This window comes from Eucyclogobius newberryi, unplaced genomic scaffold, assembly GCF_026437365.1.
Source record: "Eucyclogobius newberryi isolate DKJ021-1_F unplaced genomic scaffold, fEucNew1.0.hap1 SCAF_4, whole genome shotgun sequence".
NCBI classification, from domain to species: domain Eukaryota; kingdom Metazoa; phylum Chordata; class Actinopteri; order Gobiiformes; family Gobiidae; genus Eucyclogobius; species Eucyclogobius newberryi.
Window position 1 is genome coordinate 8,952,375 of NW_027316056.1, and position 27,145 is coordinate 8,979,519.

General features: G+C 40.3%; 1 protein-coding gene across 2 annotated transcripts; it reads left to right on the plus strand.

Annotated features, from left to right (window-relative positions):
• Nucleotides 1-211: 211 nt before the first annotated feature.
• Nucleotides 212-26,015, plus strand: LOC140377553 (ladderlectin-like). Of its 2 annotated transcripts, none has more exons than XM_072462999.1 (6): nt 212-289; nt 466-525; nt 1,886-1,977; nt 24,929-25,054; nt 25,565-25,664; nt 25,914-26,015. In XM_072462999.1, exons 1-6 carry the CDS (start codon nt 235-237, stop codon nt 25,985-25,987), a joined length of 507 nt encoding a protein of 168 aa, XP_072319100.1. In that variant the 5' UTR covers nt 212-234; the 3' UTR covers nt 25,988-26,015. The 2 variants fall into 2 exon arrangements, with proteins under 2 accessions (XP_072319100.1, XP_072319099.1); XM_072462998.1 differs by lacking the exons at nt 24,929-25,054; nt 25,565-25,664; nt 25,914-26,015 and adding exons at nt 2,809-2,934; nt 4,490-4,589; nt 6,745-6,828.
• Nucleotides 26,016-27,145: the final 1,130 nt, after the last annotated feature.

Genomic DNA, 27,145 nt, shown 5'->3' on the forward strand with positions numbered 1-27,145 from the left:
CATGGCTCTATCCATTTCTAAGATATACCGTAAATGGGACTTTTTACACATAAAATGCATTTAGACAAATAAAAATGTCACAGATCCATTTTAAACAGTTCAAAATTTTTGATGGACTTTCTTTGCTCTGGAGAATATGTTTTTGTGTTTGTCGCAGAAACAGATTTGGCAGCTTTATTTCCACAATAAGTTTAAAGTAACAGTGATTTTGTTGCTTTTTCTACAGATTTGAAGATGAAAACTGTTGTGTTTTTTCTCCTTTTTGCCGCCGTTGCGTTGAAAGCCACAGGTGACACATTTAAACATATTCAAGCTTTGTTTTTGAAAATCAGTGTTCAACTTCCCAAATTTAAGTTTAGGTTTTAATCCAAGCTGTTACAACACATACAATATTTGAACACATTCATCAAAGGAACATTCAGTGAACATTTAAACAGTTTATAAATAATAATTTTCTCCCTTTAGCGGCTCCTGCAGAAGAGGCTCCAGGGCCGAAGATAGAAGTGAAAGACGAGCCTAAACCAGGTGATGCCCACTAACCAGAGGGCTGCCAGTTCCAGCACTAGACATTAAGACATTTCTGCAAAACAGTTACAGATGGCTATTGTAAAGCACATGTTTGGAGACAAATATTCTATAGGTTTGACACACGTGTTTGTCATCGAGGCCATGAATTTATGAATGAGTTACAAAAGTACAACATGAAAATCCATCAAACATATTTCAATGGTCTCTTTTTAGCGGCTCCTGCAGAAGAAGTTCTGGTGCAGAACGAGGAGGAGAAGGAGGAGCTTAAACCAGGTAAGAATAGGAGGAGCTTAAACCAGGTAAGAATAGGAGGAGCTTAAACCAGGTAAGAATAGGAGGAGCTTAAACCAGGTAAGAATAGGAGGAGCTTAAACCAGGTAAGAATAGGAGGAGCTTAAACCAGGTAAGAATAGGAGGAGCTTAAACCAGGTAAGAATAGGAGGAGCTTAAACCAGGGAACACTCACTTACCATAAACAGGCGAACCAGCTGCTTAGAGGGGCCCCCGCTTCCCCTTAACAAATGTCACCATTCTTGTCATTGTTGTCAGTTCAATTCCCACAAATGCAGTCTGTTGTTATGTCCTTGAGCAATACACTTTGACAGAAGAGGTTTGTGATCGAGAGGGGCTTTTAGTGGGACTGACGAGCGAAAGGAACATGTGTTTATCTTACAAAACATTATGTACAGGTTCATGTTATTTTTATTTAACATTATTTGGTAAAAAAAAATAAGATACGATATTCCTTTATTGTCCACACATGGGGAAATTTCGTTGTTGCAACGCAGTAGATACAGAGGGAAAGGACAAATAACTTATAGGAAGTTTTAAAAAAACACTCTTAATAGAAGAACTCTTATAAACAAAACAAAAAAACTCTTATTAACAAAACTCCTCTCATATCTTAATAGGGAATGGAGGGAAATAATAAATAAATAAATAAAATAAAAAGATAAAGATAAATATAAAATAAAATTATAATAAAATAAAATAAAAATAATAAAATAAAGTAAAGTAAAAAAAATAGCTAGCATAAGACTAAATAATACTAATACTAATGGTAAGTAAACAAAACACTCTTATCAGTTGTATGCACATGAATATGGCCTTAATTGCCTTAATTGCTTGTGAGTACGACAGTAAAAATGTATAGGGCATTAATGTAACAACACATATGTTTTTTCTTCTGATGAAACAATGTAAATGAAATGATCTTTATTGATTCTCACAACAGAAGCTGTACAGTCGCTGCCCTCGCTGGACCCTGAAGGTAACACACAGCGCTCTTTACAGTTATGAACCCACTGAAGAGTTGTTTTGTACTTTATTCAAGTGATGTATTTGTTTATTGTCACAGTTCACTCTCAGTATTGTCTTCCTGATTGGGAGTTTTTCCGCGGAAGCTGCTTCTACATGAACAGAAACTACAACAGTTGGAGCGTCGCCGTGGTACGTATCCATACAGTCCTCTGTGTGGTTATTATTCTGTATTTGTGTTGACTTGTCACCAGGGCTGCCACAAAAAAAAAAAAAAATTATGACACGTTGACTATAAAAGATAACAGTAATCATAATTTGATCATCTAAAACACACATGAAAAACCCATGACAAAGACATTCAAAGAATAATACACTATTTGGCATTTTCATCAATAATCAGTGGTGGAAGAAGAACTATAGGAATTATAAAATGAGTAAGAGATAAAGTATCACATCACAAAAGTAAAAGTTTTAAGTACCGGTTTAAACATGTTTAAACTGTAAGAGTAAAAAGTAAAAGTGTTTCTCACAGATGTTGATTATTCCAGAGTTAAATGTGGTGAGTTTGATAAAGAAGTGTGTTGATTATTTTCTAGTGAATCCTGTGTGTTTGTGTGAACACAGAACGTCACTATGAACGTGCTGAAAAGTACTTTCAGTCTAGTTCGAAAATGTAGTGGAGTAGAAAGTACAAATACCTGTTAAATACCTAAGTAAAATTAAGAATTATCCTCTGTAAAAACTATTGAAGTAGAGTAAAAACATTTAAACTTTCCACCCCTGACAATAGTACACTTTATTTATTAATGTTATCTATCTTAACACTGTTAATCACCATATTTAAACCTTTATTTGGTCGACCTCTAAGATAATGGTTATTCAACCCTAGTTGTGAGTGTGTGTGGACTTTTGTAGCTGAAGTGGCCCTGTAAGATACTTTAATATAAGATAAGATAAGATAACCCTGTAGACAAACGTCCTGTCCACAGTAAAGATGACCTTCCCCTGGTGTCTGTGCAGAGCAAATGTGCAGAATTCGGGGCGACTCTGGCGGCCGTGCACAGCCCTCTGGAGTACAACCACTTCCAGTACATGGTGGGCACCGCGGGCTTCACCACTGCCTGGATCGGAGGATTCCACTTTGAAGTGAGGCATTTATTATTAATCATTAATATTATTTATTATTCTTGTGAACACTACGTTTGTGGGAACCAAAGGAAACACACTGATAATAACTTAAACTCTCTGACGTGTTCCACTTTCTGAGACCAGACAAGTTTTTGTTTTAGTTTCATAAAGATAGAATACAGCCTAAGAAATATATGTTGCACTAACAGTCATAGTTATATGAACTTAAATCTATATTTTGATACAACTGGACAGTGTGAGTCATAGAATTTTAAAATGCATTTTCATGTTCTGAGTCAAAACTAAATGTCAAATGTTCTGCACTTGACTCACTGTTGTAAGTTATAAGTTGTAAGTAACTGTACGCCGAGTTAACAAAGCTTGGACAATGAGACCTAAAACATGTTGAACTTGTCATAATAAGTCATCAGAAGAGAAGACGGAGAGTTGTTAACATGACGTACACTTTGATAAGTTTAAAGAACTCAAGAGATTTTGAAACTGTACTAAACGAACTGTACTTTTGAAACTGTACTTTTGAAACTGTACTGTACTGTACTTTTGAAACTGTACTGTACTGTACTGTACTGTACTGTACTGTACTTTTGAAACTGTACTTTTGAAACTGTACTGTACTGTACTGTACTGTACTGTACTGTACTTTTGAAACTGTACTTTTGAAACTGTACTGTACTGTACTGTACTGTACTGTACTGTACTTTTGAAACTGTACTTTTGAAACTGTACTGTACTGTACTGTACTTTTGAAACTGTACTTTTGAAACTGTACTGTACTGTACTTTTGAAACTGTACTGTACTGTACTTTTGAAACTGTACTGTACTGTACTGTACTGTACTTTTGAAACTGTACTGTACTTTTGAAACTGTACTGTACTGTACTTTTGAAACTGTACTGTACTGTACTGTACTTTTGAAACTGTACTGTACTGTACTTTTGAAACTGTACTTGTACTTGTACTTTTGAAACTGTACTGTACTGTACTTTTGAAACTGTACTGTACTGTACTTTTGAAACTGTACTGTACTGTACTGTACTGTACTTTTGAAACTGTACTGTACTTTTGAAACTGTACTGTACTGTACTTTTGAAACTGTACTGTACTGTACTTTTGAAACTGTACTTGTACTTGTACTTGTACTTTTGAAACTGTACTGTACTGTACTGTACTTTTGAAACTGTACTTGTACTTGTACTTTTGAAACTGTACTTGTACTTGTACTTGTACTTTTGAAACTGTACTTGTACTTGTACTTTTGAAACTGTACTGTACTGTACTTTTGAAACTGTACTGTACTGTACTGTACTTTTGAAACTGTACTTGTACTTGTACTTTTGAAACTGTACCTGTACTGTACTGTACTGTACTGTACTGGTACTGGTACTGGTACTGGTACTGGTACTTGTACTTGTACTTGTACTGTACTGTACTGTACTTGTACTGTACTGTACTGTACTGTCTGATTTCTACTGTGGAAACTGAATTTGCCGATGCTGCTCTTGTGACATTGTACGAATGATGACATCATTATGTTAATATTCTGTGTTTCCAGAGCTCCTGGAGGTGGCACGACGGCTCACTCTTCGACTATTACAACTTCATGAGTGGAGGCTCCGGTTCAACCTTCAAGTGTGTGAGGATGAACAGTCAGGGTGAGTTCAGTGAGTGTGTGAGGATGAACAGTCAGGGTGAGTTCAGTCGAGTGTGTGAGGATGAACAGTCAGGGTGAGTTCACAAGTGTGTGAGGATGAACAGTCAGGGTGAGTTCAGTGAGTGTGTGAGGATGAACAGTCAGGGTGAGTTCAGTCGAGTGTGTGAGGATGAACAGTCAGGGTGAGTTCAGTCGAGTGTGTGAGGATGAACAGTCAGGGTGAGTTCACAAGTGTGTGAGGATGAACAGTCAGGGTGAGTGCACAAGTGTGTGAGGATGAACAGTCAGGGTGAGTTCAGTCGAGTGTGTGAGGATGAACAGTCAGGGTGAGTTCAGTGAGTGTGTGAGGATGAACAGTCAGGGTGAGTTCAGTGAGTGTGTGAGGATGAACAGTCAGGGTGAGTTCACAAGTGTGTGAGGATGAACAGTCAGGGTGAGTTCAGTGAGTGTGTGAGGATGAACAGTCAGGGTGAGTTCAGTGAGTGTGTGAGGATGAACAGTCAGGGTGAGTTCAGTGAGTGTGTGAGGATGAACAGTCAGGGTGAGTTCAGTCGAGTGTGTGAGGATGAACAGTCAGGGTGAGTTCACAAGTGTGTGAGGATGAACAGTCAGGGTGAGTTCAGTGAGTGTGTGAGGATGAACAGTCAGGGTGAGTTCAGTCGAGTGTGTGAGGATGAACAGTCAGGGTGAGTTCAGTCGAGTGTGTGAGGATGAACAGTCAGGGTGAGTTCACAAGTGTGTGAGGATGAACAGTCAGGGTGAGTGCACAAGTGTGTGAGGATGAACAGTCAGGGTGAGTTCAGTCGAGTGTGTGAGGATGAACAGTCAGGGTGAGTTCAGTGAGTGTGTGAGGATGAACAGTCAGGGTGAGTTCAGTGAGTGTGTGAGGATGAACAGTCAGGGTGAGTTCACAAGTGTGTGAGGATGAACAGTCAGGGTGAGTTCAGTGAGTGTGTGAGGATGAACAGTCAGGGTGAGTTCAGTGAGTGTGTGAGGATGAACAGTCAGGGTGAGTTCAGTGAGTGTGTGAGGATGAACAGTCAGGGTGAGTTCAGTCGAGTGTGTGAGGATGAACAGTCAGGGTGAGTTCACAAGTGTGTGAGGATGAACAGTCAGGGTGAGTTCAGTGAATGTGGCGCTGAGACTTTATCTAAGGAGAATGTGACAGGTTCTCATGTTTCTCATGTTTCTCTTATGATCACTTTATCTCGTGAAATAAAACATTTGTTATTGAATTATTACCATTTACACGAGTCTAGAGGAAGTAAATGGTCACATTTATATAGCGCTTTTCTACCGTCAAGGTACTCAAAGCGCTTTACATCAAGGAACCAGTCACCCATTCACACACACATTCACACCCCAGATATACGCAGACACTGGGGGGCGAGTTGGGTTAAGTGTCTTGCCCAAGGACACAACGGCAGTATTCACATGAGGCAGCTGCGATCGCACCGCCAACCTGCGGGCCAGTGGATCTGACCGCTCTGACTGAGCGGGAAGTCGAACCGCCGACCTTTGGATCAGAAGACGAGCACTCTACCACTGAGCTACTGCCGCCCGAAGTTTATGAAGGAAATTAAAAAAATGTCATATGAAAATCACAGGAAGTAGAGCTAGAACAGAATCCATCTGTGATGTCATCAATAAGTGACATTACATCCAATAATAATGCAGACAATTTATGGACAACTGGCAATTTTCAAAACAATCAATTCAAAAAAATAAGGGAAAAGTAAGGTTATTCTTATTTTGTAAGATGTGAAATATAATCATGTTTAGCACGTTTTAGTGAAAGGTGTAATCTCCCCCGTCATACTTTAAAGGAACCTGTGCTTTTACTGTTTTAAGAAAGAACACGTTTGATTCTGCTCTGATTGGACAATCAGCTTGAACCAAAACACAGAATTATGACATCAACAGTTTGGAACTCTCGTCCAAAGATCTTTTTAATCAGGAAAAAAATGGCATTAAAATTTGTTATGAATAAAATCTATATTTGATTTGAACATGTTTTCTCATATCTGCAGACACAGAGAAGTCACGTTTATGAAGTTTAAAATGTTGCATACGGTTCCTTTAAAACACATTATAAACAATGAAATATGTGAGTGTTTTCTTTCTATTAATGATGTTGTTGTCTTGTTGTTTTTCAGCCGGAAAAGGCTGGTTCAGTTCTTCCTGCAGCAACGCTTTGCCCTCCATCTGTCAGATGAAAGTCCTCTGTTAACACGATTATCGACGATCATTCATGCTGTCAAGATGTTATTGGATGTTACTGAGTTCAAAATAAAAGGAATAATATACCTTTCCTTGTGTTTGTGTGATGTTCTGATCTTACTGTGAGTTCAGCTACAAAAAGATGTATATTTTTGCTCTGCTTTGTTGTCATTTGAAACCACTAGTCATGGTTTAGTCCCAGTTAAACCACTAGTCATGGTTTAGTCCCAGTTAAACCACTAGCCATGGTTTAGTCCCAGTTAGACCACTAGCCATGGTTTAGTCTCAGTTAAACCACTAGTCATGGTTTAGTCCCAGTTAAACCACTAGTCATGGTTTAGTCCCAGTTAGACCACTAGTCATGGTTTAGTCTCAGTTAAACCACTAGTCATGGTTTAGTCCCAGTTAAACCACTAGTCATGGTTTAGTCCCAGTTAGACCACTAGTCATGGTTTAGTCCCAGTTAAACCACTAGTCATGGTTTAGTCCCAGTTAGACCACTAGTCATGGTTTAGTCCCAGTTAAACCACTAGTCATGGTTTAGTCTCAGTTAAACCACTAGTCATGGTTTAGTCCCAGTTAAACCACTAGTCATGGTTTAGTCTCAGTTAAACCACTAGCCATGGTTTAGTCTCAGTTAAACCACTAGTCATGGTTTAGTCCCAGTTAGACCACTAGCCATGGTTTAGTCTCAGTTAAACCACTAGTCATGGTTTAGTCCCAGTTAGACCACTAGTCATGGTTTAGTCTCAGTTAAACCACTAGTCATGGTTTAGTCTCAGTTAGACCACTAGTCATGGTTTAGTCCCAGTTAAACCACTAGCCATGGTTTAGTCTCAGTTAAACCACTAGCCATGGTTTAGTCTCAGTTAAACCACTAGCCATGGTTTAGTCCCAGTTAAACCACTAGTCATGGTTTAGTCTCAGTTAAACCACTAGCCATGGTTTAGTCTCAGTTAAACCACTAGTCATGGTTTAGTCCCAGTTAGACCACTAGTCATGGTTTAGTCCCAGTTAAACCACTAGCCATGGTTTAGTCTCAGTTAAACCACTAGCCATGGTTTAGTCTCAGTTAAACCACTAGTCATGGTTTAGTCCCAGTTAAACCACTAGTCATGGTTTAGTCTCAGTTAAACCACTAGTCATGGTTTAGTCTCAGTTAAACCACTAGCCATGGTTTAGTCTCAGTTAAACCACTAGCCATGGTTTAGTCTCAGTTAAACCACTAGTCATGGTTTAGTCCCAGTTAAACCACTAGTCATGGTTTAGTCTCAGTTAGACCACTAGTCATGGTTTAGTCCCAGTTAAACCACTAGCCATGGTTTAGTCCCAGTTAAACCACTAGCCATGGTTTAGTCCCAGTTAAACCACTAGTCATGGTTTAGTCTCAGTTAAACCACTAGCCATGGTTTAGTCTCAGTTAAACCACTAGTCATGGTTTAGTCCCAGTTAGACCACTAGCCATGGTTTAGTCTCAGTTAAACCACTAGCCATGGTTTAGTCTCAGTTAAACCACTAGTCATGGTTTAGTCTCAGTTAAACCACTAGCCATGGTTTAGTCTCAGTTAAACCACTAGTCATGGTTTAGTCCCAGTTAAACCACTAGTCATGGTTTAGTCTCAGTTAAACCACTAGCCATGGTTTAGTCTCAGTTAAACCACTAGCCATGGTTTAGTCTCAGTTAAACCACTAGCCATGGTTTAGTCTCAGTTAAACCACTAGCCATGGTTTAGTCTCAGTTAAACCACTAGCCATGGTTTAGTCCCAGTTAAACTTGGCTCAGTTCTGGTTTGGACCAATGAAGAACAGGCATTTGAGTTATTTTCAAGTCAAACTGAATCACAGCCAGTTTTATTGACCACAAATACAGTAAAGCAGCTCTAAAACAACAAATCACGGACTAATTGGACTAAATTTGGCTGAATAAAAGCAAAACCAGGTTCAAATGAAATCCATAAATCAGGGCTATACAAAACCCAGGTCTGGCCCATAGAACTTTTCATTGACAAGAGAAAAGGAGCGATTTTTTGGCCTCACTTTTCACTGCAGCATTTGACCTCCACTTTACTGCACGTTTTTCTATCTTATCACTTTAGTCATAGTGAAACTCTCTTTTAAATGAACCCTGACCTGCCGCTCCGTGAGTCTCCTCCTCTCACTGCGATCCAGAGCAGCAGCAGCAGAAGAAGAACTGAGCTCGTGGTCAGCCGCTTGACACAGGAGGAAACTGTTTCAAAGCACGACTTGTCTGTAAATGAATATGTAGCCTCTGCTCTACGAACAAACATTTAGGAAACAAACAGACAACAATACCAGAAACTCATAACGTAAACTTACACGGTCAAAGAGGCATGCTTTGAGGAACAAAACACACACAAAGCACACACAAAACACACACAAAACACACACAAAGCACACACAAAACACACACAAAACACACACAAAACACAGGTCCAACTGCTCTGAGGTCAGCTCCAACTGACTCTGAGAACTTGAACTGTACACATTTAAACACATTCAGTCATTTTCCACCACTTGTTCCCATTAGGGGTCGCGGGTGACTGGAGCCTATCTTTGGGCCTTAGGCGGGGCACATACTGGACAGGGGTCCGCTCGTCGCAGGGTTAACACAGAGACATAGACTCACAACCATTCACTGGGTCAATTTACAGTTGTCAATTGATTTAACTCAGACTTGTGTTTGGACGTGGGAGAGATCATGTGATCAAACCCATGTCCTTATCGGGAGGCGAGAGCTTTAACCGCTCGGTCACTGATAAGATAAAGGACCCTTCTGTACAGCTCTCGAGCGGTTTTAAAGCTAAACACAGATTATTGATTGATTGGCTTTATTTCAAGCTTAGACAGAGATATAATGACACATTTGGCTCACAATAGTTACACATTGTCCACAAACACAGTTCAGACAAAGACAATTAGACCTACAGTTTTTATGGAAAGTATTTAGACCCCATTACATTTTTCACTCTTTGCAGCCATTTACTCAAATCAAAATCATTTTGTTTCTCATTGATGTACACTCTAGTCTTGACAAAAAAACAAAAATGTAGATATTTTTGCAAATGTATTACAAAAGAAAAGCTTAAATATCACATGTAAGTGTTCAGAGCCTTTGTCTGTCCATTTCTTCTGATCCTCCTTGAGATGGTTCTACTCCTTCATTGGAGTCGAGCTGTGTTTAATGAAACTGTTTGGACTTTATTAGGAAAGGCTCACACTTGTCTGTATAAGAGTTTACAGCTCACAGTGCAGGTCAGAACAAATGAGAAGCATGAGGTCAAGGAACTGCCCAAGGAGCTCAGAGACAGAACTGTGACAAGGCACAGATCTGACCAAGGTTCCTAAGAACACAGTGGCCTCCATAATCCTTACATGGGACAAGTTTGGGACGACCAGAACTCTTCTTAGACCTGGCTGTCCTGCCATCGTGGGAGAAGAGCCTTGATGAGAGAGATGAAGAAGAACCCAAAGATCACTGTGGCTGAGCTCCAGAGATGCAGTCGAGAGACGGAGGAAAGTTCCACAAAGTCGACCATCACTGCCTCCACCAGTCAGAGGTTTATGGCCCGATGGAAGCCTCAGAGCAAGACACGTGAAGCCTGCATAGTGTGCCAAAAACACAGAAGGACTCCCAGACTATGAGAAATAAGATTCCAAATAAGAGACCAACGTTTTTGTGTTAATTCTAAATAAATATACAGAGGTAAGTGTGGAGAAAACCAGGCGCTGCTCATCACTGCCCAGTACAATCCCAACAGTGAGACCTGGTGGTGGCAGTATCAGGCTGTGGGGGTGTGTTTCAGCTGCAGGGACAGGACGACTGGTCACAATGTGAGGAAAGATGAATGCAGAGATATCCTGGATGAGAACCTCTTCCAGAGTGGACCTCAGACTGAGCCAAAGGTTCTCCTTCCAACAAGACAATGACCCTAATGACACATTAACAAAGGAGTGGCTTCAGAACAACTCTGTGATCATTCATGACCGGCCCAGCCAGAGCCCAGACCTGAACCCAACTGAGAGGAAGAATGACAGAGGATCCACAAGTCGTCCACCATGTGTCCATCATGTGTCCACCATGTGTCCACCATGTGTCCATCATGTGTCCACCATGTGTCCACCATGTGTCCATCATGTGTCCACCATGTGTCCATCATGTGTCCATCATGTGTCCACCATGTGTCCACCATGTGTCCACCATGTGTCCACCATACGTCCATCATGTGTCCACCATGTGTCCATCATGTGTCCACCATGTGTCCATCATGTGTCCATCATGTGCCCATCATGTGTCTTTGTTTCCGAAGTAAATGTAAATAACAATATTAGCTTGAAATTTAGTTATTTCTTGTCAATGTCAGCAGACTGGTTCAGACTGGTTCAGACTGATTCAGACTGGTTCAGACTGATTCAGACTGGTTCAGACTGGTTCAGACTGATTCAGACTGGTTCAGACTGATTCAGACTGGTTCAGACTGGTTTAGACTGGTTCAAACTGGTTCAGACTGATTCAGACTGGTTCAGACTGATTCAGACTGGTTCAGACTGGTTTAGACTGGTTCAAACTGGTTTGGACTGATTCAGACTGGTTCAGACTGATTCAGACTTGTTTAGACTGATTCAGACTGGTTCAGACTGATTCAGACTGGTTCAGACTGGTTCAGACTGATTCAAACTGGTTCAGACTGGTTTAGACCGGTTCAAACTGGTTTGGACTGATTCAGACTGGTTCAGACTGATTCAGACTGGTTCAGACTGGTTTAGACTGGTTCAAACTGGTTTGGACTGATTCAGACTGGTTCAGACTGATTCAGACTTGTTTAGACTGATTCAGACTGGTTCAGACTGATTCAGACTGGTTCATACTGATTCAGACTGGTTCAGACTGGTTTAGACTGGTTCAGACTGGTTCAGACTGATTCAGACTGATTCAGACTGGTTCAGACTGGTTTAGACTGGTTCAAACTGGTTTGGACTGATTCAGACTGGTTCAGACTGATTCAGACTTGTTTAGACTGATTCAGACTGGTTCAGACTGGTTTAGACTGGTTCAGACTGATTCAGACTGATTCAGACTGGTTTAGACTGGTTCAGACAGGCTTGGACTGATTCAAATCAAATCAAATCAAATCAATTTATTTTTGTAAGGCCCAAAATCACAACAACAGTTGCCTCTGAGGGCCACAGGGAGAAATGAATCAACAATGTCTGTGGTGGCGATGGAGTCAGACAATGTCTGTGGTGGCGAGGGACGATGTCCCAGGGTCCTCTGTCCTTAGACTCTCCTTCTCGGCCAGGAAAAACTACAAAAAAAACCTCTTTGGGAAAAAAGCGTAGAAACCTGGAGGAGTTCCAGTGAAGGAGAGATCCGACTCTCACAGACGGACAGACGGACACGAGGAGACTGGAGCTGGACCCACTCTTCAGGCAGATGAGGGACCGACTGAGGCGAACTGGACCCACTCTTCAGGCAGATGAGGGACCGTCGGAGTCGAGCAGGACCCACTCTTCAGGCAGATGAGGGACCGTCGGAGGCGAACTGGACCCACTCCTCAGGCAGATGAGGGACCGTGGGAGGCGAGCTGGACCCACTCTTCAGGTAGATGAGGCACCGTCGGAGGCGAGCTGGACCCACTCTTCAGGCAGATGAGGGACCGACTGAGGCGAACTGGAGCCACTCTTCAGGCAGATGAGGGACCGTCCACATGGGGCAGGGACCACTTCACCAGGAGAGGGACATCTGGGTCCACAGGTCCTCAGGAGTGAGAGAAAGAAAAAGAAGGCGGTGAACAGTTTGCAAGTGGAATTAAAAAATAAATATTGTTTGATAGCATAAGTAGTCAGAAGAAGAGGATAGTGCTCAAGCTGTCATACTTCCCCCAGCATAGTTACTCCTAGGGCAGCGTAGCTGAAGCTGTGGGTTTATCTTTCTGTTCCTAACTACTCTGACCATAAGCGATTTCAAAGAGGAACGTTTTAAGCCTGGACTTAAATGAAGAGACTGTGTCAGCATATTTAACATGGGTCGGGAGCTGATTCCATAACACAGGGGCTTGGTAGCTAAACGCTCTACCTCCTACAGTACTTTTAGAGACTCTTGGCACCACCAGAAGGCCGGCATTCTGAGAGCGAAGAGCTCTGTTTGGATGATATGGTTCTATAGCATCTTTGAGGTAGGATGGGGCCATGTCATTTATGGCTTTGTAGGTCAAGAGTAGAATTTTGAATTTGATTCTGGACTCGACGGGGAGCCAGTGAAGAGACTTCAGCACTGGCGTAATGTGCTCTCTTCTTTTTGTTCCTGTTAGTAATCTTGCTGCTGCATTTTGAACCAGTTGAAAGCTTTTTATGGAGCTTTTAGGACACGCTGCAAGCAGGGAGTTACAGTAGTCTAATCTAGTCGTTACAAATGCATGGATAAGTTTTTCGGCATCACTTTTAGGCAGGATTCTTCTGATTTTGGCGATGTTGCGCAAATGGAAATAGGCTGTTTTACAAGCTTGATTTATATGAGCTTTAAATGAGAGCTCCTGGTCAAATAAGACTCCAAGGTTTCTTACAGTAGAACTGGAGGCTACACTGACATTGTCCAGTGTGACTATCTGCTCAGATAGAGCGTCTCGTAGATGCTTAGGGCCAAGCACAATGACCTCGGTTTTTTCAGGGTTAAGAAGCAGGTAGTTTAGTGTCATCCAGGTTTTTATCTCCTTCACACAAGTACTAAGTCTGTCAACTTGATCGCTCTGATCAGGTTTCATTGATAAATACAGCTGAGTGTCGTCTGCATAGCAGTGGAAGTTAATGTCATGCTTTCTGATAATGTTGCCTAATGGTAGCATATAAAGAGTAAACAGAATTGGACCGAGTACCGAACCCTGTGGCACACCGTGAATTACTTTAGAGCTTGGTGAGGAGCTCTGGTTTACATTAACAAATTGGAACCTATCAGATAGATAGGATTTAAACCAGCTGAGGGCTGTTCCTCCAACACCTACATCACATTCTAACCTCTGCAGTAGAATGTTGTGGTCGATGGTGTCAAACGCTGCGCTGAGGTCCAACAGAACCAGGATTGAGACCAGTCCATCGTCAGCGGCTAATAACAAATCATTTGTGACTTTAACTAGTGCAGTTTCAGTGCTGTGGTGGGCTCTGAACCCTGACTGGAAAACTTCAAATAAGTTATTGTCCTGCAGGTGGCGACAAAGCTGTTTTACTACAACTTTTTCAAGGATTTTAGAGACGAAGGGAAGATTTGAAATAGGTCTGTAGTTTACCAATAGGTCGGGATCTAGATTAGGCTTTTTCAGAAGAGGTTTAATGACTGCATGTTTGAAGGACTGTGGAACATAGCCACTTTCTACTGAAGTATTTATTATATTAAGAATAGGGTCTATAATTAGGGGAAGAATGTCTTTGAGGAGTCTGCTTGGAATGGGGTCTAGGACACAAGTTGAGCTTTTAGAGGACATAATGGCTGAAGTTATCTCTGCTTGATCAACAGCTGTGAACCTTTCTAGGTTTACAGGTGGATTTATATGGGACGTTAGATTTACAGCTTGGGCTAGTTCAGGGCTAATAGCGGGGGTAATTTCATCTAATTTATCTCTGATTGTTTTTATTTTATTATTAAAATAGGAGGAAATCATCAGAGCTAAGTGTAGCTGGGATTGAGGGCTCTACTGCGCTGTGACAGTTTGTTAGCCTAGCTACAGTGCTGAAAAGGAATTTAGTGTTACTTTTGTTGACTTCTATTAGATTTGAATAATATCTGGTTTGGGCCTTACGCAGAGCCTGCTTATAGGACAGCAGGCAACTTTTCCATGCTTTTAGGGATTCTTCGGTGTGAGAGCGACGAAATAATCCCTCTAACTTTCTAACTCTTTGTTTATGTGAACGCAGTTCTTGGTTGTACCATGGGGAGGCGCGCTTTGGCCTAATGACCTTCTGTTTTAACGGCGCGACAACGTCAAGAGCAGACTTCAGAGAATTCATGGTCAAGTCGACACATTGATCACTTAAACTGGGACTAAAACTGTTCTCAGCAGGATCACATGACATGATCACATGACATGATCACATGACATGATCACATGACATGATCACATGACATGTCACTGAATATTGGCTCTATTATTTCTTTGAATTTTGAGATAGATTTTTCAGATATTGTCCTTTTCATTATAACTTTATTTTGTGGGACTGGATGATCTTTAAGAATAAACTGAAAGGTAATTAGGAAATGATCTGACAATATAGGGTTTTGAGGGAGGACAATGAGGTCACTAATCTCTGTTCCATACGTTAGGACAAGATCCAGAGTGTTCTTGTGAGTGTGAGTCGGTTTATTTACATTCTGAGTGAAACCAATGCTGTCTAACAAGGCGCTGAAGGCATTACTGAGAGCGTCATCACTCATGTTCACGTGGATATTAAAGTCTCCAACTATAACTATTTTATCCCAGGCTAACACTAAGTTTGATATAAAGTCAGAAAACTCTGTTAAAAACTCTGAGTAGGGACCAGGAGGTCGGTAGATAACTATGAACAAAACTCCTTTTTGGTTTTTCATATTTGGACATGTGATTGACAGCATAAGGCTTTCAAATGAGTGAAATGCATTGTTAGTTTTAGGGCTCATGAGTAGGCTTGAGTGGGAGATCACTGCCACACCACCACCTCGGCCTGTGCTCCTGGCAGTCTGAAAGTTAACATGGCTGGGTGGGGTGGACTCATTTAGTCTGACGTAGTCGTCTTGTTGAAGCCACGTTTCAGTTAGAGCTAGAAGATCTATGTTATAGTCACTAATTAATTCATTAACTAAGAGCGATTTGGAGGAAATTGCTCTAATGTTTAGCAGTCCACATTTTACGTGTTTATTCATTTGTGTATTTGTGATTGTTATTTTCCTTAAGTTATTTGGTCTGACGCCTGAAATATTTTTTCTGAGATGTGACTTTTTGGCATTATTTGTACGAGGGACACGAGGGACACGAGGGACACACACAGTCTCTATCTGTCTTGAATCTGAACACTTCACAGGTAACAGAACGGGCGAGAGTTCAGCGACAGAGGAGCGTCTTGAACTGCTGCTCTGCACCTGGGGCTCATCCCTAGATGGTCACTTAACACGACTAAGACTATCGGTCAAATTCCGAACTAATAGGGATGTACCCTCCGAAGTCGGATGGATGCCATCCCTGCGTATGAGCCCGGGCTTTCCCCAAAACGCACTCCAGTTATCAATAAAGACAACGTTGTTTTGAGGGCACCATCTGGATAACCAGTTGTTGAATGCTGAGAGACGGCTGTACAATTCAGCATTGATCCGATTGGGCAGGGGACCAGAAAATATTACAGTGTCCGACATCGACTTCGCAAGGTCACACACCGCGGCTACTTGAACTTTGAGCACCTCTGATTGTCTCCGCCGGGCGTCGTTACCGCCTGCGTGAACCACGACTCGCCGGAAACGGGTCCTACTCCGCTTTAAGATCCTAAGGTTTCCTTCGATGTCACCCATTCTGGCCCCTGGGTAACACCTAACGCTAGCAGCTGGCAGCTTCACGTCTCTGACAATAGAACTCCCGATTACAAGAGTTTCTCTCGTGTGTTCAGCGGGCGTGTGATCGCTGAGGGGAGAAAACCTATTATAGACGTGAAGCTCACGGCGCTCTGAGGTTCGGCGTTTAGCGCCTTGTCCCCTCCGAACTGTCACAAAATGGTCCCTATTCTGTTCCTGGTCTAGTCCCGGCTGCACGGGAGACGCTGAGGGGCTGAGCTCGGCCTTACTGCTACTGCTAATGCTAATGCTACGCCCTGCAGCGCGGTCCGGTAGCCCTCGCGCTAAAACCGAACTATAACTGGACTTAAGCTCCTCTAAACAGCAGATCCGCGCTTCTAACTCCGTAACCCTGGCCTCCAAAACTACCACTACACTGCACTTCACGCACCTATCATCAGAGAAGGAGCCAGGGTTCTGACTCGACATATGACAGCTCAAACAGGTAAAGGTAGATCCAGCCATGACGCTAGCGGCTAGGCTACGCTAGGCTAGTTCAGGCTGGAGCTAGAGAGTGAGGAGGGCTTTTAATCCACAAAATACTGAAAAGCGAGCGGCTTGAGGCTCCGGATTGTTTGCGGAGAAATCAAACGTTCACTTTCGTGTATATGATGCGTAAATAGTGTGTATAATTCGTGGATTAATCGGTAAAAGGCTCTAAGAACGAACAGCTCTGAAAACGCGACACACTCACCGGAAATGACGTCGCCGACTTCTCTCAACGTCCTGTGATGCATTAAACATAGACTGGTTCAGACTGGTTTAGACTGGTTCAGACTGATTCAGACTGATTCAGACTGGTTTAGACTGGTTCAGACAGGCTTGGACTGATTCAGACTGGTTCAGACTGGTTTAGACTGGTTCAGACTGATTCAGACTGATTCAGACTGGTTTAGACTGGTTCAGACAGGCTTGGACTAACTTAGCCTGGTTTAGTCTATGTTAGACAGGTTCAGACTGGTTCAAACTGGTTCAGACTTTTGGTCTGGTGCAGCTCTTATTGTTCCTGAACACCTTCTACTACTTACTACTCTACCTACTTTATACATTGTTTGTGGATTTGGTGCCATTTTTAGCTTTATATGAGCAGAAAACAATTTCCCCATAATAAATACCATTGTGTATTGTGAGATAGTTTTAAATGAAAGTAATGATCTCATGGTTTTATTTGCCTGTTATCATGTTGGACTTTTCACTCCTTACTGTAAGTTCATGTGTTTTTCCTGATAACTTCCTTTGAACAGAAAAACAATAAACAAATTATGGCCCAACCCCAAAATGTACAAATAAGGGAGTTTCTGCAGTTCCTGGTTAAACATTTAGGATTTTTTTTTTCAAACAAATGGGTTACAACATCTCGCCTTTTGTAAATATAATCTACATTCTAATCTTTGTGGACAAGCCTCTGAGTCTTGTATCTGTTTTGTCTCAGGTCCAGTTGTTTTTTTAAATTGCAGTTACAGTTTATTTTTACCGTCATCACGTTTCAAGCATCCTCAGTGTAAAGGTGTTCTAAAGAGAAATAAAGTTGTTAAAATCACTCTTGATTCAACGCTTTTACATTGTTTAAAATCTGCATGAAATATTTCTACATCTTTGAAGTACATATTTATTTATTTTAATCTGTTTTCACTTAATAAATACATAAGTTTTCACATAATAAAGTGTGGGAGTGTGGCAGAAACCCAAAAAAGCTCTTCCTTTTTAAACACTATTTAAACCAGTACTTCTAAACTTTTACTGACGTTGATTTTTATGTACTACTTTCACTTTGACTTGAGTATTTGTTTCATGCTTTATCTATACTTTTACTTAAGTAAACAACATTGAGAGCCCAAACTGACCAAATGAATCCTTTGGGACCTCCTGATTACGGGTCAAATGCTCAGATGGGTTTCTTACCCTGATTAGTCGGTGAAGAGGTGAATCAGATGAACCAGCTCGACTGAACTCAACTCATGAATGAGAGGATTTAAACTGTGGTTTTCACCCTGTTTTCTCTCTCACTGTTACCACTTTTAGAGTCCTGGTTTAGTCCTGGTTTAGTCCTGGTTTAGTCCTGGTTTAGTCCTGGTTTAGTCCTGGTTTAGTCCTGGTTTATCCTGGTTTATTCCTGGTCTAGTCCTGGTCTAGTCCTGGTTTAGTCCTGGTTTAGTCCTGGTTTAGTCCTGGTCTAGTCCTGGTTTAGTCCTGGTTTAGTCCTGGTTTAGTCCTGGTCTAGTCCTGGTTTAGTCCTGGTTTATCCTGGTTTAGTCTTGGTTTGGACCTGGTTTAAACCTGGTTTAGACCTGGTTAAGTCCTATTTAAATCCTGTTATTCAGAGCGATGTCAAGATTGACAATTGATATTATTAATGTCACAAATTAATTTGTTAAAAAAAATACTAAAAAATAAATATTGAATTGTGCTGTTTTAATGAATTAATGCTGTTTGGAAATTCCACTGAAGTATTCCTGCTTTGGTCATAAAATAAATGTCTTTTACTGTCACCATTTATTGTCTTGATTTTTATTGTGAAGCACTTTGGTCCTTTGAGTGTTGTAAAGGACTTTATGAATAAAAGTTACTGTAATTGATTCATTCACCGGGAAACAATATCTTTAAAGAAATACAACTTACAGTAACAAGAGTGTAAAGTGCACATGATAACAGGCAAATGACTGCATCTTGTGAAGTATAAAAGGACCAGGAGAACTCCATAGTATCACACATACTACTACTACTACTACTACTACTACTACTACTACTACTACTACTACTACTACTACTACTACTACTACTACTACTACAGTTCATCTTGAAGAGCGTCATTTCTGAGTAAACTTTGCCTTTAATTCATGAAAAGTTTATGAAGAAAATAACTAGAAAGAAATAGCTATTTCAAATTACAGGTGTGTATTTTGTTCCTTCTCATGTTTTTAGACTTGTCAAAAATATCTATGAAATATAATATAAAGTGTCGATACTTTTCAAAAATAACAGACACAATATTATATTTTTTCTGAACAGTTTTGATGATCTTGAGCTTTATTATAACACTCCCTTATAATAATAATAATAACTATAACATAACCATAGTATTGTTCTGAATCTAAATGTGTGAACATGTTTTTCCTGCAGAGTTAAAGATGAAGAATGTTGTGGTGTTTCTCCTTTTTGCAGCCGTCGCATTAAAAGCCACAGGTAATAAAACCAAACACATTTGTTCATTATTTTCAAATCAGTTTTTTAAATAATCCCAAATTCTATGTTTATTTTATCAAAGGCGAGACTTTAGGTGAAAAAAAGCTCATATTTCTTGTATAGTTGACTTACATAAATGTGAGAGGAAAATGTATTACAAGATGTTCAATGTTTTCAGATCAAAATAAAGTGCATATTGTGGATTATGTAAATATTATTATGTAAATCTGAAAAATGTGTTTGTGTGACTTTTAAATGATCATTTTCTCCTTCTAGCGGCTCCAGCAGAAGAGGCTCCAGTGCAGAAGGTGGAGGTTCAGGAGGAGCCTAAACCAGGTGAATAGAATTCACTTACAGAGCAGCAGAGAGGTTCACCCGGTAACCAGAGGGTGACCGGTTCATTCTTGAAACGCTAAAGACCTGACATCATAACTCCAGCCTCAGGCACTGTAATAAATAATAGTTCAACTCACAAACAGCACAACTTTTAAGTTTTAAGTTATTTTTATTCATAATAGTTCTTTTATTGATGAAAATCAGGTGCTAATTTTGTTACTGTTAATGTAATGAAAGTAACTGAGCTGAAATCATAAATGTAACTTACAGTGTTGTTCTAACTTTACAAGACAATGTGAGTTATTTCCACTTATCATTTTAAAATATTCAGATGATATTATGTCAGTCCAAAAGAAATGTACTAAAACATGCCTTTAAACGTATCAGTTGAGGTTTAATAATCAGACACATGTCTGTAAAATCACAATAGTGCAGAAATATCTTAAACCTTTTTAACCATAAACCATAAACTGGATGTTCATATTTAGCACATCTGCAAAACAACATTATACGATATTATCTACATTTCAATGTATTGCTCACCTCTGATTATGTCCAATACTTTCTCCTCTCAGCGGCTCCTGCAGAAATGACTCTGGTGCAGATGGAGGAAGTCCAACAGGAGCCTAAACCAGGTGAATAGAAATGTGCACCCACTAACCAGAGGCTCTTCAGTTCAAGTCCCACCGTTGGCACCATGCTCACTTCCTATTTGATGAGTGTAAATCAGGGGTGGAAAATTATTTTCCTCAAAGGGCCATATTCGAATCCAGGCAAGTAGCGGAGGGCCGGCCCGTGATCATTGGTGTGAAAAAAAAAAATCTAAATAATTAAATATTAAATAAAATATCACTTTTCTGTCAAATATAGGGTATTAAATCTATTATTTAATTCATTTCACGTCATTTTTATTAAAGATACAAGTGCAGACAGAGGCCTGAGGGCAAAAAAGGAAAAAAAACTTGGCATGTTTGGCAGGCCGGATTATGAAGACAAACGGGCCACATGTGGCCCGCGGGCCGTAGTTTGCCCACCCCTGGTCTAACTTGTCACTGAACATGTGATTGTGTGAGCGGAGAAACCAACTCCAAACTAACAGCTCCAACAGAGCAGGACCGTCTGTTTAAGCAGTGGTGCAGTAAATATGTTATGCATTTGAATCTCGTGCATCACAGGTTCAAATCCCGACTCTGGCACTTTGAATTTGGCTTCAATCATTACTTCAGCCGCTCAGTTTAGTTTAAAAAAATGGTCAAGTCTTATCTTAGTCCTAGATAAGATTATAAGAATGTTTTTGTTTTGCAGAATCTGTGGAGAACCTGCCTGATCTGAGCCCTGAAGGTGCAGCCACAAACATTTAAATATAGCCATATGTGTTGTTTTGTTGACTCCATAATCATTGGCTCGAGCCATGGAGTTCCAACGGAATGGAATGCTCGAGTCTTTGTTCTTGCCAGGTTTCTTCTTATTATTAGGCCCGAGCCGAAGGATGAGTATCGTCCCGGCGAGGGACTTATTATAATTGGTACCAGGGGCTGGAAAAACGCAAAAATCGAATAGTAAACAAAGACGGATATGCTCGTGAGTGGTATCGAAAGTTCTAATTTTGAGTGAAGGTTTCGTGAAAAAATATTGAAAGACGGCTCAGTAGGGCCACCTCAAAAATCAAATGACATAGGGCCAATAGGATCCTGACGCCAAAAAAAGTGGCCGTAAAAATATGACGCTCACTCCAAAAAATGGGAGGACATGTACACAATAATAATATGACCCCGCCCTAAGTCATACAGGAAGTCAGCCATATTGGATAAACTCTGCGCTGACAAAAGTGCGCCTCGTCGTGCATTTGGCATTTTCTCTTCCAGTTTTTATCGAAATCACTTCAAACTTGGCCACAAGACACAAAACCCATGAGCAATGAAATGTTTCAACTCTCAAGCTGATACGTTTTATGGTAAGGTCATCGTGAATTTGAAACAAAATCACGATTTCTGAAAAATGAATTAAAAAAATTATGTTTCTTAAACATTTTTTTGGGGGAAAATTTTGACGTAGCGCTTGTGAAGATTTCAAAGCTGAATGCAATGATATGCAAATGTAGTGGCTAGCTAATGAAATGGCTCTCTAGTCCCCTCTCCAAATTTTACTTTTAAAAATTCATAAAAGACCATTTATTTGTCGTAGACAACTGAAAAAAAATCATAAAAGGTTAGTTTGTGAGCGAGCACAATTTGACAAGATTACGTGACTCTAGCTTGAGGTTTTATAGCTGAAAAAAAAATGGGCATAAAAAAAGTTTCCATTATTCTTATTATTAGGCTCGAGCCGAAGGACGAGTATCATCCCTGCGAGGGACTTATTAATATTGGATCCGGGGGCTGGAAAAACGCAAAAATCGAATAGTAAACAAAGATGGATATGCTCGTGAGTGGTATCGAAAATTAGAACTCCGGGAGTTCTAATTTTGAGTGAAGGTTTCGTGAAAAAATATTGAAAGACGGCTCAGTAGCGCCACCTCAAAAATCAAATAACATGGGGCCAATGGGAGCCTGACGTCAAAAAAAGTGGCCGTAAAAATGTGACACTCACTCCAAAAAATAGTTCATGTGAGGACATGTAAAAAATAATATTGTGACCCCGCCCTAAGTCATACAGGAAGTCAGCCATATTGGATAAACGCAGCGCTGACAAATGTGCACCTTGTCGTACATTTGGAATTTTCTCTTACAGTTTTTATCGAAAACACTCCAAACTTGATCCGATACGCTTTCGGGTATGGTCATCGTCAATTTTAAACAAAATCTCAAATTTTTGGAAAATTTAAAAATATTCTTCGTTTCTTAAACATTTTTTTTTTCTCAATATGTTGACGTAGCATTTGTTCAAACTAAACGCAGTGATGTGCAAATGTAGTGGCTAGCTGATAAAATAGCTCTCTAGCGCCCTCTCCAGATTTGATTTTTAAAAATTCGTAAATTCGTAAGTTTCTATTTCCGAAAAAAATAGTCAAAAAAAGCCTTTCCATTCTTTTTATTATTATTCTTTTTCTCCCAAAAACCACCCCAATTTTGACCCCCAGAATATTAACAAAAACTCAGTTTTTTTTACACATAATTCAGGATCGATGAAAAATGTCTTTTTTCATGTCTAAAAAAATTAAAATAGCAAAATAACTCGCTAGCGCCATCTACACTGATGGACCTATTTTGTCTTAGACTTATGAAACTTGGTACAAACATACCTCATGTCAAGACAAGTAAAAAATTGTATTATGACATTTTGTGTAAAATGATGAGCTGAACGCAATGATGTATAACATATATAGCTAAGTTAAACAAAGGCTCTACAGCGCCCCCTTGAACTTTTAAATGAGGTCAAAAAATGTTCTTTGATATAGCCAAATCAAATTCGGCACACACATTCTTCTTTCAATTCTGATTGATAAAGCCAGGAATGGCAAACCTCCATCTACAAGCATATTACCGTGGAAACCTGACAAATATTGTCATTGATTGATGTGTGTTTTGGTTTACAAGCATTTGGAAAGGGATGAAAAAATGAAACAATTTGGCACAGACATCTTTCACGAGCAAGAACCGCATCCCTAGCTAAGATGCAAAGTGTTTATTGTCATAAATTAGAATAATAATTAGAAAAGGGAAAGAGGGAGGTGCACAAAGTCACAAACGCTGATGCGTGTGACCTGGATGCCCAAATAGTTTAGCCACAGGAAGGGGCGGGAAAGGGGTTTGGTCCTGCTCCAAAACTTAAGATAACAAACTTATCTTCATTTCTTGCCATTTTATTAAACAAAAAAGCCAATGAGAGCATATATCTAGCTGCAAGCATGTTACCGTGGCAACATGACAAACACTGCCATAGACTTGTATGCCTTACAGGCATTTTGAATGGGATTTAAACATGTACTTTGTCATTAACAGTTAAAATTTGGCATAATTGGCTGGAAAAAGGCAGTTCAACTCCCACAGTTGGCACCACGCTCACTTCATATTCGATGAGTCTAACTTGTCACTGAACATGTGATTGTGTGAGTGGAGAAACCAACTCCAAACTAACAGCTCCAACAGAGCAGGACCGTCTGTTTAAGCAGTGGTGCAGTAAATATGTTATGCATTTGAATCTCGTGCGTCACAGGTTCAAATCCCGACTCTGGCACTTTGAATTTGGCTTCAATCATTACTTCAGCTGCTCAGTTTAGTTTAAAAAATGGTCAAGTCATTGATAAAATTATAAGAATGTTTTTGTTTTGCAGAAGTTGTGGAGAACCTGCCTGATCTGAGCCCTGAAGGTGCAGCCACAAACATTTAAATATAGCCATATGTGTTGCTTTGTTGACTCCATAATCATTTTCATTTGTTGTTGTTTTATTATTATTATTTTTTTCAGTTCACTCCCAGTATTGTCTTCCTGGTTGGACCTTTTACCGCGGGAGCTGCTATTTCCTGGACAGGACCTCCCGCTCCTGGAGCAGCGCAGTGGTAAAATAAATTCATAGTATTTTCATTAACGATAAGAGCAGCACGAGTTATTTTATTAATGAGAGAAATGTGAGAATAACACTAATACAACAACAAACAGAAAAAATACAATTAAACAATTAAGAGACAAAAAAAACACATCTCAAAACCATTAAATAAAATCAATCACTTAAAATTGAAAAAAACACACACATTATTTAGGACATACAAGTAGAATTGGCACATCGGTAGTGGACTTTACAAAAGTCACAATTAAGGAGACGTCGGACACTTTCTTTTATAGCGACAGAGAAAAGGATTCCATTGTTAAAAAAAAAGTAGACGTAATCCCCGTTTTAGAAGTGTTTGTCTTTTCTGTTTAAAGAAAGAAAAGCAGATCATGTTCACATTGCATATGGAATATCAGGGGTTATAGTAAAAACAGCCACAGCACTCCACGTTGCTGTAGTTAATGCACTCGTCTTACTTTGAGTGATTCTTCTGTCAATGAAGTGAGTGTTTTTCCTGGTGTCTGTGCAGAGTAACTGTGCAGCGTTCGAGGCGACTCTGGCGGCCGTGCACAGCCCTCTGGAGTACAACCACTTCCAGTACATGGTGGGCACCGCAGGCTACAGCTCCGCCTGGATCGGAGGATTCCACTTTGAAGTGAGTCATTCATTGTGATATTTGTGCGGGAAACCAAAGGAACAGTTTCTATCATTTGAAGGCTTGTTTCCACTGGTTCACTTTGGAATGAATCGGGACGGTCCCAAAGTGTCTTTATTGAACTGTACTGGCTCCAGATCTAAAGCAGACACTGTGAGGTCTGGCTTTTGGCTCTCAGAACGAGAGTGAGGTGATTGTAGAGTGAACACAGACTCAGGGGAATACAAGATGGCAGAAAGCAGATAGAAACAGAAAACCAGACATTCTTACCAACGCTGACTTGATCTTTGTGATAAACCACAGTATTTCCAGTGATGATAACTTCATGTTGAGCCGACAGACTTTGCAAAGTCATCAGCGGTTTTCTGTTTATCGACACACAACACTTTAGCAATTCAGAATATATTTATTGGAAAACATTAGTTATTTGAAAAGAAACCGCATAAACAAACTCATACGAACAATTCGTTCTGAGTAAGCTTTTATTGTGAAATAATCTGTGTTTTCCAGAGCTCCTGGAGGTGGCACGACGGCTCACTCTTCGATTACAATAACTTCAAGAGCGGAGGCTCCGGTTCAACCCACAAATGTCTGAGGATGGACACTCGGGGTGAGTCAAGTATTTAAAGGATCATCTTTGGTGCTTGGATTTCAGACATTGTGATGTTACGAAGGACAGAATGAAAGATTGTGTTGAAAATATCTGGGGCCTTGACATTGAGAAAAGAGATGGCGGAAAGGTTTGAGCACATACAGAAGTCTACACATGAGGGGTACAAATGGATAGTGTGTATTAATGGTTTGATAAATTATATTCAGTTCCAGACCTTTATAATGTTGTGATGTTGTTGTTTTTCAGCTGGTCAAGGCTGGTACAGTTATCCCTGCAGCTATGGTGCCCCCTCCATCTGTCAGATGAAAGTCCACTGCTAACATGAGCCCCTGTTTGCTACTGTTGGATATAAGAGTTTTTACAAATCAAACATTGATTGATAAACTTGTCAAATACGGCAACTTTCTGTTTTGATTGAATTTTTTTTGAGTAATTGCATGTTATTCATGTTATTGTGTGTAACTGCTTCCACAACAAAATAATAAAAACTTTGTACTGGTTTGATCCACTGGTGTGAGAAACAACTAAGTCCAGCTCAGACCTCAAAGCTGTCCATCCCATGACCCTCCCTTTTGTCAAACTGACTGTAAACTGAACAGAAATGACTTTTCTCAATACATTTTTTTTCTTTTAGGAATATATATAAAACTAAATATAACACAACAAAGAGAGAGGGAGAACAAAAAAAGAAAAAGCATCACACGACATTCAGTTAAATCAAACTGAATGTCTTGTTCATCATGGACCATCTTTTGCAGCATACAAAAATATACACTCACTTACTACTCACTTAATACTCTGCACAGTTGTACTCAGAGAAAACCTTGTGGTTAGTGCAAAATATTTGCTATGAAGAATTTAATTATATGGCAACTGTGCAAAACTAATCTCAGATACAGATTCATAAGATATATAGAATCTTCATAAAGTATATTCAGAGTGGTCATAAGCAGGTGTTTCTCACTATAGCCCGTTTCCACTGGTTCACTTTGGAGCCATTTTCTGTTTATCGAACACTCCCGGATCTCTGTCATCTCTCTTTGGACCAGCAGGAGGAGCTGCGCTACATTATGGATCCAGCTCTGTTCAGCGCTAAACCAGGCTTCAGAGACCTCGTCCAACATGTGAGGTCGTGTGGCATTGAGTGGCTTAAAATGGCATAGGAAGACTCAGCGGCCCAAATGAAGTGTCCAAAAACGTGAATCTTTATTTACAGTGTCCAAATAATCAATTTCTAGCTATGTGACCTCCAACACCAAGCAAAAGAATCTCCCTTGAGGCACAAACCTGCCTTCTATCATGAGTCCAATTAGGACAATTGGGCCGCCCCCTCCACACAGCTGGAACCACATTAAACAGAGCCACACCCACACGGCACACCCCGGTGATGTCATCAGTGACATCACCAGGATAGGGCCCAAACCAAGGAAATGGCCGGGAGGCCCCATGGATGTATTGGGAGGCCCTCCTTCTCCACC